The following is a 14,182-nucleotide window of genomic DNA, read 5'->3' as shown; positions in this document are numbered from 1 at the left end:
AAAATCTCCAGTTTTGTTTATTAACGATTCCATTCAAATGAAAATGTGCCTCATCTGTGAACCAGATGCAGCTCACATCAAATCTGTCATTGTCGGTCGTTGTTAGAATCTGATTCGCAAAGTCAACCCTTTGTTCCACAGCTTTCATGGGTATGACTTTGGATTTTGTATGGAAACAGCCATAGGCTATTTTTTAATATTTTTTGTGTGCTCGTGTACTTAAAACCTGTCTCTGATGCAATCCGTCGGATGCTTTTCCTAGAATTTTGCTCAATAATTCCAGAAACTTTGGCTGCATTTTCAGGAGTGACTACAGTTTGCTTAGGCTTAACATGTCCCTTTCGAGAATCAGCCACGTTGCCAGTCCATTCGAATTTTTCGAAGAGCATGCGAATGGTTTTCGCATCGGGTCCAACTGGAACATTGGATTGGTTTTGAAAACTGCGACGTGTTGCCATAGGACTGTGTTCTAATTGGTGAAAAAATAAAGAAAACACGTTGTTCAATGGAATACATTATTTCACTTTCTACGCTAGCCTCTTTTCACTAGCCAACAGTCGTACTGATCACTTTCGACGTCGAAGCACATTTTAAAGGCTTTTGATAGGTTATTGCGATTAGAGTGCCATCTGTTAACGATTTTCGTAACTAATTTTTCTAAACTATTGTACACCATTTTTACAGTTTTGCTAATAAACGTACAGTTTACCGCATAATTCTATCGATCTTTGTTGTAGAGAAATTTAATTTTGAAATCAGGGCTTGTTTGCTGATCACCCTGTATGTACGTACGTATCTCGCATAACTCGAAGATTTCAAGTCATAGGCATAAAAGAAGATGTTCGCACGCATTTGGACGACTTTGCTTTGATATAAAAAATCTGATGTGTACATCGCATAACTTCCTTGTACGAAATATTAAATTATACGCATTTTTTCCTGCATTTCATTTAAAATTATTTCCTCGAATTTCATTAGAGATACATTTCTCATTCAATTAATTCAGTTCTCACTTCACGGCAAGAAAAAAGTACATAAAAACTCAAAATATCCTCATTAAAAATTGAAACATAGAAACGCATAAAACACCAAATACAATTTAAAAAAAAAATTTACAATTAAAATTATAGTTTCTACGCAAAAACAAGCAATTCGGCCAAAGGGAAAAAAGACAGATTTTTCGGTGCACAAAACTAAAAGTTTCCTTTTGGTCCCACTCGGTAAAAAGCACTGAAGGTGTAGAAAGACTTAATTCACTGTTCTGCTAAGGTTCAAATGTAAACAAATATGGCTTCTTTGGTGAGAAAAATTAAGTTTAACGGCACTTAAACAACTTTTAAATTGTCGATAATTCTACAATTATTGCATGCAGATTTCCTAAGGCATAAAACCCTTAACAGGAAGATAAGAGCAACATACTAATTCAGAAGTCAAACAACATAATTAAATCATTTTTAAAGCAAAAAATGCACAATTTACAAACATATAAGAATAAAGAAATTGAGCTCACTGAGCCGAGTTGCCACTCTGCACATTATTCCGAAGAAAATTTATATACTTTTGGGGCTGTCGATTGCAACCAAAATACGAGGTGTACATCTACATGTTATAGCAGTTACAGAAAATTTCAACGTTCCGAGGCTTTTTGAGTTATGCGAGATACGTACGTACGTACGCACAGACGTCACGAAAAGTTCTCTTCTGAATCTGTTTTAAATCAGTTTTATAATTCGTTTGGGGAAAAAGAATCCTTTATTCTGCCTTACGTACAGATGTCACACAAAAACATCGTTAAATTGCATTCGATAGCTCTCAAAATGGATATTTTCGTTGAAATATGTTACACGGAATTTTTCGTGATTACAATGCTTTTTTACTTCGTACAAGGTAGTAAAAAATTGCCTTCTTGGAAAATTTCATTTTAACTGCAAACGTACTTTTGAAAGTTAAATTATCATCTGGTAGTTGACAATTTTATTTTCATGCAAAATGGTGCTTTTAAAGAAGCAATGGACAAAAGGCAACGTTTGGATTCTTTCGGAAGAAAATTATTTTCATCTGGTTATTAAAAATGCATGATGTTCAGTATCGAAAAGAATGAAAAATACACTCATGTCCATAAATTAAGGATAATTCGGAGCCACGCGGAAATCGAACTCTAAGATAAATATATCACCTGTAAAATCACTACACACATCTTCAAGAATCATATGCAAATTTCAGGAAGTCACCAGATGACACCGATGGTACGTCACAATGACGAGAGTGTAAGAGAGTGATACATAAGGAATACAAGCAAAGAAGTAAAATTGTTCGCAGGGGCTTTATAAGCATTTCAATACAATAACCGAATGGTTATAACACAAAGGACGCATTTGGATGATTTTTTACGTGGTAGAATTATCGGCCGTCTAGAATGTGGGCGTAACCAACAGAAGGTATCAGACGAACTTGGAATTGCCCAGAGTGTCATCTCCAGGCTTTGGCAACGATTCCAAGATGATGGTAATGTGAGTAGACGTTACAGCACAGGTCGCCCCAGAGTTACAACGCGGAATGAGGACCGTTATTGGCAGTTACTGTCAAAAAGAAACAGGCGGAGCACAGCCTCAGACCTGTCTCGTCAGCTCTCTTCAGCCGCTGATACGACAATTTCAAGGCAGACCGTGTACAGACGCTTAGCGCAGATTGGTCTATATGCTCGTAGACCTGTCAGATGCGTTCCACTTACTGCAACTCACTGTCGCCTGCGGTTAGCCTGGAGTAGAGAGTATGCATTATGGACACCGCAACAGTGGGCTTGTGTGATGTTTTCCGACGAGTCTAGGTTTAGCTTGCAGTCTGATTCTCGCCGGACTTTCTTATGGAGAGCTCCAGGTACCCGTTACCACCAAGAAAACATCATTGAACGACACCGTTACGGTGGTGCAGGAGTGCTCGTTTGGGGTGGAATTATTCTGGGTTCCAGAACTGACCTGCATGTTCAAATTGGAACCATGACAAGCCAAATCTATCAGGATGTCATTCTGGAACAACATGTACGTTTGTTTCGGGGCGCCATGGGCGCACAATTTGTGTTTATGGATGACAACGCCCGTCCTCACCGTGAAAACATCGTAAGCGAATGCCTTCAATCGGAGGATATCACCCGTATGGATTGGCCATCATTCTCACCGGACTTGAATCCAGTAGAGCACGTGTGGGACATGCTTGGCCGACGAGTTGCAGCCCGTCAACCCCCTCCTACATATCTACTGGAACTTCGGAGAGCATTGCCTTTTGAGTGGTGTAATATCCCCCAAGATCAGATCGATAATTTGATACTCGGCATGCCTAGGCGTTGTACGGACTGTATTGCATCGTCTGGGAGACATACAATGTATTAACAATCATACCAACCATGTAATATTGGTTTTTTGTAAATAAGTTTTTTTTTTGTAATTTGCTCCAGGGAGAAAAATCGCTAATTTTTTTAATAATATCATACATATAGCATCTTTTTTTGCCCGTATGGATTGGCCATCATTCTCACCGGACTTGAATCCAGTAGAGCACGTGTGGGATATGCTTGGCCGACGAGTTGCAGCCCGTCAACCCCCTCCTACATATCTACTGGAACTTCGGAGAGCATTGCCTTTTGAGTGGTGTAATATCCCCCAAGATCAGATCGATAATTTGATACTCGGCATGCCTAGGCGTTGTACGGACTGTATTGCATCGTCTGGGAGACATACAATGTATTAACAATCATACCAACCATGTAATATTGGTTTTTTATAAATAAGTTTTTTTTTGTAATTTGCTCCAGGGAGAAAAAATCGCTAATTTTTTTAATAATATCATACATATAGCATCTTTTTTTGCTCTTTACCTTTTGTTTAATAAATAAGCTTTACAAATAAGTCAAATTTGTTTTGCTTCTAACTCTTCCTTTGCCTGATTTTCCATTATCCTTAATTTATGGATATGAGTGTAGTATTGTCAATAAGAAAAGGGAAAAAAAACGGCTTCAAGGGGAAAAATGTTTCAAAGTAGATCTCCAAAGAGAAAAAGGATGTTTCGAATAATGTAAAGGTTAGAACATTCATGTTAAAAGAAAATCCTCGAAATCAAAAGACAGCTGCACAATCATTAAACTGCTGAGTGTCAATTGTAAACAAAGTGATTAATGCTTATTTGAATCTTAAAAAAGCGAAAAACGTAATGTGCATCGTCTTTCTCCACGACATATCGCCGAAAGCAGAACGCGTTGCAGAATTCTTTATGAGAAACAATTATCGGACGAAAATGGAAAAATGTTGTGACAATAGATGAATTATGGTATATTTAAATGACCACAATAAAAAGAAATGCGTTTATTACCATCAAGCAGAAGAAAAATCTTAGAACAATGTTCAAAGTATCTAAAAAACGTTTTTCAATGGGATTTATGATTGCTGTTGATTTTTGATAAAACCATAAATAAAAATTAAAGACAGTTCAGAAGACTGTTATGATCAACTCGACATATTATCAGAAACATATTTCATACCCAATTTTCAAATATGAAATAACTTCTGTTTACTCACAATGCCATCAACCCGTAGAACTGCATCAAGGCAAAACAAGCAGCCGCACCTCAAAATCCACTGTTAATTTCCTCTAAAATAAATTTAAAAAGAAACGGGTATGAAGGCCATAGCCTTCACTAATATCCACAGAAAATCTCCTGATGTCTCACTTATGGAAGTTTGCGATTTTGGATTTTTAAAATGCGAAATATCCAAACGTCGACCTACAACCCTCCTTGACCTTTGGAAAGCTGTTAAACAGAAATGGAATAACACACGTTTTTCGATACTAAAAAATCTGATGTGTACACCACATGACTTCCTTGTACGGAATATTAAATTATACGCATTTTTTCTTGCATTTCATTTAAACTTATTGGATTGAATTAAATCTACTTCGTCGACAGCGCATAAACCACAATAAAATAAATGCATTCTTTAAAATCCACTTTGTTTACAATAGCGACACTCTGGCGCTAGGTTCACTTAACAGTATTATATTTCGTTCATATTATAACTCAGAATGCACAAAATTTATATCATTTAAAGAATAGAATTATCTAATCGTTGCCACATGTTCTATTCAAATACTATAATAAAGCTAGAATGATGTATAAAAGAAATTAAGCAAACAAAACAAAAAGGTAACAGTTTTTCACAGACGATTGAGTATTTGTCATTCAATTAATTCAGTTCTCACTTTCCGACAAGGCAAAGATACATAAAAACTCAAAACATCTACATTAAAAATTACGAAGTAAATCTTAAACACTTATTCCCTCGAAAACATTCCAGAAAGGGTTAAGCATGATTTAATTCGCAATAATAAATGAAGGCGTTATCTTTGTTGTTGCTTTGTTGTTTCTCTAGATTGGCAACTAATCTACTATTCTGCTGTTTCAAATGAAAACAAACATGTCCACCATGTTATTTAAGTATTAGGTTTAAAGGTTTAACCGCACTTAAACTGCTTTTAAATTGTTGACAATTCTACAAGCATTGCTTGCAGATTTCCTAAAGTACTAAAAACCTTAATCGAAAGATAAGAACAACAGAATTAAATCATTTTTAAAGCACAAAATGCACAATTTACAAGCATATAAGAGTAAAGAAACTGAGCTCACTAAGCCGGGTAACAGAGTGGATATACATATAAATATATTTTTATATGTTTGGTGCGGCCGATTGCAAGCAAAATACGCGATGTGCATCTACATGTTATAGCAGTCCTATATACAAAATTTCAACGTTCTGAGGCTCTTCGTATTTGAGTTATGCGAGATACATACGTACGTACGTACACAGACACAGCGAAAAATTCTCTTCAAAATTCATTTTAAAGTTGTTTTACAATTTTTTGGGGAAAGAGAGTACTTTATTCTGTCCTTGCATACAGATGTCAATAAAAAACATCGTTACATTGCATTGGATAGCGGTTAAAACGGATATTTTCATTGAAATATGATGCCTGAAACTTTTCGCGATTGCAATACTTCCTTTTTACTTCGTACAAGGAAGTAAAAAAGGCCTTATAGTCTTTGAAATTACGATGTAGAAAGATAATGAAGAATAATATTGATGGAACATTTAAAACACAAAAACTTTATGCAAAATATTTCTGTAAATACAAAGAAAATTCAATTAAAAATGTTCGAACGGCTTCTGTGTTATTCACGTGCAAATCTGTTTCTTACCTTCACATTATTTCTGGAGCAGTTTTCGGATGCAGATATAGAAAGAGTTTTAAAATAGAGCGAAACGGTTTTCCCTGCAGTAGCATTGATGGTCATTACGCAGATCTTGTCCATGAATGACGCGGGATAATCCGGATTGGATAAAACACCATTGTCTTTTACAAAAGTTCTGTTGCAGTCTAAAAATGAAAATACAATATTTCTTAATTATTGATATGTTATTTCGTACATGTAATTATTTAAAACATAAAAGCTTAATTTTTACGAGCGAAGGTAATCAAGACAAACATTCAAACGGTTGCTTACTAGCCCCTGCTGTGTAGCAGGTGAGCATATTCCTGAAGGTCTGCGAAACAAGAAATTCACAGGAGGCCTATTTGTCGACATAGCTAAAGCCTTCGATCGCGTTTGGATGATTGCTTTAATTTACAAAATACACAATATTTGCTTACCAGATCACATTACACGCATATTTATGTCCTTTCTAACAAGTTGACACTTTATCGTTTACATTTCAAACACATATTTTACTAGCCGAGTTATTTTAGCAGGTGTACCACAGGGATCTACATTTGGTCCCGCATTATTTAACATTTATGTGAACGGTTTATTTAACGTCTCGTATTAAACATTCCTGCCACAGCGAACACTGCTTTTGGAATGTACGCTGATGATACAGCGATTCTTGCACAAAACGCATTTCTAAGTTCAGTCATTCAGTACCTTCAAAACCACATATAAGCACAAGAGAACTGATTGAAACAATGGAAATTCATAAAAAGGATGATAAAACCATTTCAATAGAGTTTGCGGGAAAGAAAACTATAGACAAGCATTTTAAAACTTATGGAAATACTTTGCCTTTTGCTCAGGAAATTACTTATCTTGGGATGATCTTCACAAATTCCCACGCATGGTACGGAAAGATACAGGCTATTATTCAGAAGTTTTGGGTACGTAAAGCTAAACTCTACCCTTTAATTGCTCGAACAGCATTCTATCTATAGATTGTCCACTCTGAGTTTACTCTTGTCGAACAAACAGAAAACAGTTACAAACTTCAAATTGCCAACGCACCTTGGTATATGAGAAACAATGTTATCCATGAAGAATTGAATATTGTACAACCGATTTTTTTCTATTAGCACTTGGCCAGAAAATTCCATGTTCAAAGGAGAAGTATCAGAATCGACAACTATAATCACAATAGTATGAACAGCACAAAAAGAGCCCAAAGGTAATTTTAAACCCCCGCATTGTGACTGAAAAATAACGGATTACGTGTTGTTTGTGTAAGTATTATAAATTTCAACCAGAACTTTCCTACTTAATTAGTTGGTTATTATTCTCCAAAGTCTGACTGCACATATTCAAACTCAAAATGAAGCAGCATTGGTCAGAGCCAGACTTGGGAGTGTGGCCTCTCACGTCCCCTGTGTCTTACAACTTACTACTAATTTCTTACAACTTACGAATTTCTTACGACTTATTACTACGGTATATACCCGCGTATAAGTCGAGATATTTTGGACAAAAAAAAGGACTTCAAAGTGGGGGGTCGACTCATACGCGGGGTCATAAAAATTAACAGAATCGGAAGTTTAAAAATTTCTTTATATAATGCAGTTGTTTTCTTCCCGCACTCAAATTGGACGACTTATCAAATAAGTCACTTAGTTGAAGTAATTTCATGACTTAAATTATGTGACGAACTAATCACAGAGTTTCATACTTTAATTAGAGTAAGTTTCGATTAAACCAAAGAATTTTAGTATACGATTCTTTTCGTGGACACTTTTCTGAAGAAGTGACAAAAGTGACAAAACACCTAAAAACGACTGTGGCCGTAATTCCAGGAGGATTGACATCCGTCATTCAACCCCTAGATGTCTGCCTTAATAAGCCCTTCAAAGTAAATGTTAGAAAATATTGGGCAGAGTGGATTAGTTCCGGTTGACCAACATTTACAAAGGGAGGCAACATTAAAAACCCCGATATTACATTAATTGCTCAGTGGGTTAAAGATGCTTGGAACGAAATACCCTCTGAAATGATTATAAAATCATTTAAAAAATGTTGTATTAGCAACGAACTAGACGGCACGGAAGATGATACTGTTTTTGAAAGTAAAAATGACGACGAAGGCTCTAGTAGTGATTGTAACAATACAGAGTTCGAGACTGAAAATATGTATCATGACGAGCCAATGACGACAGAAGAGTTCTATTAAATGTTTGGCGAATCTGACCATGAATCGGACGTTGAAGGATTTTGATTTTGTTTATTTACCAAGGTATTTTTTATCGTATATTTACTTTTTTTTTCTCAGATGATTTTGAATAAATGTAGTACTTAAGAAAAATTTTTCGAAGTTTCTCGATCGAATTCGGAAGTGGGGGGTCGACGTATACGCGGTATCGACTTATACTCGGGTATATACGGTAATTTCTCCAGCTTATACTGCTTTCCTGAGACTTTGTACATATGTAAATAGTGATTATCTAATCAAGAACTTGATTGTATGTTTACTTATTTTGCATTTAACCTTATATTTTCTCCAGTATTTTGTATTTTATCATATTTTCAGCACAATGAACTGCACCAATCAGATGTCATCTCGTTGCTCACGTGACTTTGGTCACACACCCTTCACCACTTTAACTATCCTGAACCGTCCAGCTCATGCACCTCTTTACCTTCAGCGCTCCTAGTAGTAGTACCTATTTCATGACTGCCGGAACACAGCACGTAATTTTACGTGCTAATCGTGGCCTAAAGAGGAACTCGGATTATCGCTATGTCATCGAGCCGTCTCACAAGACAGAAAGCAATACATCATAACGTAAACCGGTAAAGTTCAATCTGGTGAAGTCGGTCAGTGGAAGGCACTTCTTAAATTTTCTCGCTTTTAGCTGTGCCCGTTAGTACAGCCGGCAAATCGATATCACGTCAAACTGAAAGACGTCTAGAGTGCGATTCCAGACAAACCCATGAATAAATTTTCTGGACTTCTAAATACTTTATCTTTTTGTAATTTTCTACATTCTATTAGTGCCGCATATTTACTGCAAGATTTAATTTAATGTTTTCACGGATATGAACGTGTCGTTGGCCCCCATCGCGAACGCAGATTAGAAATGGGACATGTGTTATATATATATAACATATACTACTTTCTTTAGATTTGACAAGCATTCACTGTATTGCTATTTTATGTATGGAATGCTATTATAATTGCAAACTGCTGTTTCAAGATTTATGTAAATTACCGCCATAATAAGAACCGCAATAAATGCTTATTTTACTTTCATATACTCTTCCGAGGTTGTTTACTTCTTAGTAGAAGTCCGCCCGTATCGGCCGGATTTTAAGACTTTACATCTGATAGTTTTTCAGCCGGTATAGTGGTTAGTGACCCTGATTGTCGTAGCGATGGCCCGGGTTCGAATCCCTGAGAAGGCATGGCTGTAACTGTCCGTTCCTTCTCAGGAGGCAACGGTGGACCCTAACAGGTCCATAATGAAATGGCCACCATTTTCCATAATGAAATGGCCACCATTTTCCATAATGAAATGGCCACCATTTTCCATGATGAAATGGCCACCATTTTCCATAATGAAATGGCCACCATTTCCGGCCCTTGCAGTGGCGCAATGCTAATGGTATTAAATACACCGCTAAGCCATATTTAGAAAAAAAAAAGTAAAAAAATCTGATGTATACACCACATGACTTCCTTGTACTGACTATTAAATTATACGCATTTTTTATTGAATTTCATTTAAACTTATTGGATTGAATTAAATCTACCTCTTCGATGGCGCATAAACTACAATAAACGCACTCTTTAAAATTCACTGTATTTGTTTACCATAGCGAAACTCTGGCGCTAGGTTCACTTAACAGCGTTATATTTCGTTCATATTATAACTCAGAATGCACAAAATTTATATCATTTGAAGAATTGTCTAATCGTTGCCACATGTTTTATTCAAATACTATAATAAATCTAGAACGAATGTATAAAAGAAATTAAGCAAACAACAACAACAATAACAGAAGAAAGAGTTTTTCACAGACCGATTCAGTATTTCTCATTCAATTAATTCAATTCTCACTTCGCGACAAGGCAAAAATACATGAAAATAAAATATGTATATTAAAAATTACGAAATAAATATTAAGCACTTATTTCCTCGAATAAATTCCAGAATGGATTAAGCGTGATTTAATTCGTAATAATAAAGAAGGCGTTATTTTTGTTGTTGCGAAGATTACTTTCTCTAGATTGGCAACAAATCCGTTAGTCTGCCAAGTTTCAAATATACATGGCCTCTATCGCAAAAATTATTAGGCTTAGCCGCACTTAAACAACTTTTAAATTGTTGATAACTCTAAAAATATTGCAGACAGATTTACTAAAGGCATAAAAACCTTAACCGGAAGATAAAAACAACACAATTCAATCATTTTTAAAGCAAAAACAACTTACAAACATAGTTTAGTTTAGTTTAGTTTAGTGACGGAGGACGTGGGCACCATCCCTTTACCGTATGGTTAATTGGTAATAGCACCACGTCCACCCTTATCTAGAGACTAGTGGGACTATAGGTCATACATTACAGTACTTACGATATCGTACATTATAAATGAACCATACAATTTCCTACATATGCATGATACAGTATATAATCAAACAGGATTATTAAAGCATAATGCTGGCGCGTATACAGTTAAAATGCAAAAGGTTAAAATGCAAAAGTTAAGATGTAAAATACTAAGTATCGATTTCAGTTATATGACTAAATAATATTATATTATTCATGCATAAAAACCTTTAAAAAATAAATAAATAAATAAAATAAAAAAAATAAATAAAATTAAAAAAAAGGAAAAAAAATACAATATCCTACATATGCATGATACAGTATATAATCAAACAGGATTATTAAATCATAATGCTGGTGCTTATACAGCTAAAATGCAAAAGGTTAAAATGAAAAATACTAAGTATCAATTAATTATATAATTAAATATTATTATATTATTCATACATCCATAGATCTCATATTAAAAGATTTAAAAATAAAAATAATAACAATAATAGCACCAAAGATCATCAACTTACAGCTATTCTTGAACATTATTATCAACATAATTTTGATCACATAGAAATTAACGTGCTTGATATTGTTCCTAACACCAAACTTCGACTGTTTAAGGAGTCGATTTACATACTTCAAAATAAGTCACTTTATCCTTACGGACTGAATGCATATCTCAGTAATACCACTAATAGGCAGCACGAGATTTCTATATATGGACAATTCAGATTTTTTAGCACTACTACTAACAGAGGAACTAGAGGAGGTGATGCTAAAAACAAAAAATTTTTTTCGACACAAGATCTGAAATTAATTATTCATAATCTTAATTCCTACCTTGGACATCAAGACTTCGTTAAAAATGCCATAAAACTTCTTCATACCTTTAAGAATAGTACCTTATGGAATCTGATTAAAACAGTAAATCAACCGTCTCAGTGCTCCAAAATAGTCAAGGATCTTATTTTAGACTTCTGCAATTTTAAACTAAAAAACAGTAGTTTCTTTCGCAAAAAACTTTTTTGTACTATTCAGTTCAAACACCCTTCTTACGATAAGTTCAAAATTCCTAGCATTTTCAAAAAATATCAGCACTTGCTTCCTAACCAACCAGTCCAGATTAAACCCTGTTTTAAATTTGAAAAAACCTTGGGTCAACAAGTTATAAACCACCACGTTATAAAAGATAATAGCACTTGTTACTGCCAAATGCCTGTCTACAAAAAATATGTCGATCCTTTCCACCAACATATAGTCACAGGAGATCTTAATATTGTAGAAAATACTGAATTACGTAACCTTATGCAACTAGGCACCAAGTTTCGTCCTACTTTCAGTCTTAATAGACACGTCTGCCTCAAACAATTCAATAATGATCTAGATAAATTTATTATTATTGCTAGTACAAGATCCAATTTACCCACTACAACTTTTCTTGAATGGAAAGCTGCACTTATAAAAGAATTTCAATGTTTGCTTTTCAAGGCGCCTAATTTCAACTCTTTACACAATAAAAAACACCTGGAGGATCTCATTCAAAAATTGCAACATAACTTTATCATCACGAAGATTGACAAAGCAAGCAACAATTTTAGTATTCTTTGACAACACTTCTACTACAACCTTCTGCATAAAGAGTTAAATAACACTTGCACTTACCAAAAAATAACTTCCAGTACTCAGATTCTTCTAAATAAATTTAAAGCACTACATAAAAGACTTAAAATACAACCCCAGAAATATAACAACAGGTTTGCAAATCTCTATGCCTTACCGAAATTTCGTAAGTCTCCAATTAAATTCAGGTTCATAGCTAATAGTACTAAAAGTTATCTCAAAGAAATAGATTATCTCTTTGCGCAAAAACTTCGTATGATTCGTGAACTAATCAATAACTATGATTTTAAAGGTTTGCATTGCAACTGGATGATCTCTAGTAATGAACAAGTTATTAAAACTCTGAATTCCCTTCAAATAGAACATATCCAATGCTACGACTTTGAAAACCTTTATACATCTCTACCACTCGAAGAAATTTTTACAAGTTTACTTGCTCTTCCAGATTTATTTCCACAAATTTCTACCATTCTCAGCAACGAAAAATGGCAGCTATTCCTTACCAGCGTTCTCTTCAATAATTTTATTCAGTTTGACAATTACATCTATAAACAAGTACAGGGAATACCTATGGGCGGGAATTTTTCAACTTCAGTTTGTGAATTATTCCTGTTCACTAAAGAACTAACCTATGTACGTTCACTCAGAACGGAAGAAAGTCTCTTTTTCCAACACATCTATAGATATATTGATGATGTCATAGCATTTAATAACTACAACAAAATAGAAAACGCTAATATCTACCCTGCTTGCTTAAAACTTAATAAAACCAATACAGAACAGCATGATATAGTCTACCTTGATTTACATATTATTGATTACCGTTTTATTAAAGTTTACGATAAAAGAAGAGAATTTAATTTTTCCACACTTAAACTCACTAACTGGAATTCAAATATTTCCAAAAGAGTAATAATCAACACAATTTATTCACAGCTACTTAGAATGAAAAGAATTTGCAATACTGCGGATCACTTACAAGAAGAAATACTATACTTCGTAACTATTTTAAAAAGTAACCAAATACCACATAAAATAATTAAAAATTCCCTGACCAAAGCTGGCATTAACCTTACCTAATTATAGATTTTTTGAGTTAGATAATGATTTTTTATACCTAAAGCTACGGACGGTTTAAGAAGGATGACTAATTCAGAGAATCTGTTGTAAAAATGTACAGATAATTCTTGTTTATTCATTCTCTTTCCTCCAAAAAAATTTTGGCACTTTAATCTTAAATACTATTATGTACATATTTTTAAATTTAAATTTCTTTAGTGGCCAATTTTACTGCTTTTATTAACAAATCGGGCTTTTTTCATTTTTCATAGTAGCTTGATCGCCCGCTAGCTTGAAGAATTACGACTTTTTTAACATATTACTGTTTTTTCCTTTTTCTCATGCTTTAATGGCCAAGTTTTTATAGTTTTAGCTGAATTTGCCATTTTCACTTCGAAAAATTTTTTTCCATCCTTCTACAAGCCAAGCGCCACTTTTTGAGCTCTTCACACGATTCACGAGGTTTCCGGCCCCCTCCGATAATAGGAGACGAGTTACAGATAACGAAAATCACTTCGCATTGGCTAAACGCCCACAACTCTTCGCTCCCCCCTACCTACGTCATCCAAAAATAAGACGCTTAAAGTTAGCAGCCATTTTACTACATGTTTTCAGAGGGACAGCTTTACATCGCCAAGGTCAGTTTTTTGTTTCTTTT

At 34.6% G+C, this 14,182-nt stretch overlaps 1 protein-coding gene across 1 annotated transcript in view; it reads right to left on the bottom strand.

Moving 5' to 3' along the window:
* Positions 1-14,182, bottom strand: part of LOC118190809 (cubilin-like) — a 413,937-nt gene that overhangs the window by 14,540 nt on the left and 385,215 nt on the right. Inside the window, exon 60 of the mRNA XM_085826303.1 lies at positions 6,245-6,423. Coding sequence (XP_085682429.1) covers positions 6,245-6,423 — 179 coding nt within the window. The remainder of the gene's footprint in view (positions 1-6,244; positions 6,424-14,182) is intronic.

This window comes from Stegodyphus dumicola, chromosome 11, assembly GCF_044657685.1.
Source record: "Stegodyphus dumicola isolate Sdum_Otavi_A_Nest chromosome 11, ASM4465768v1".
Classification (NCBI taxonomy): domain Eukaryota; kingdom Metazoa; phylum Arthropoda; class Arachnida; order Araneae; family Eresidae; genus Stegodyphus; species Stegodyphus dumicola.
Note: the sequence above shows the minus strand (reverse complement) of the source record. Positions and strands in the feature narration are given on the sequence as shown.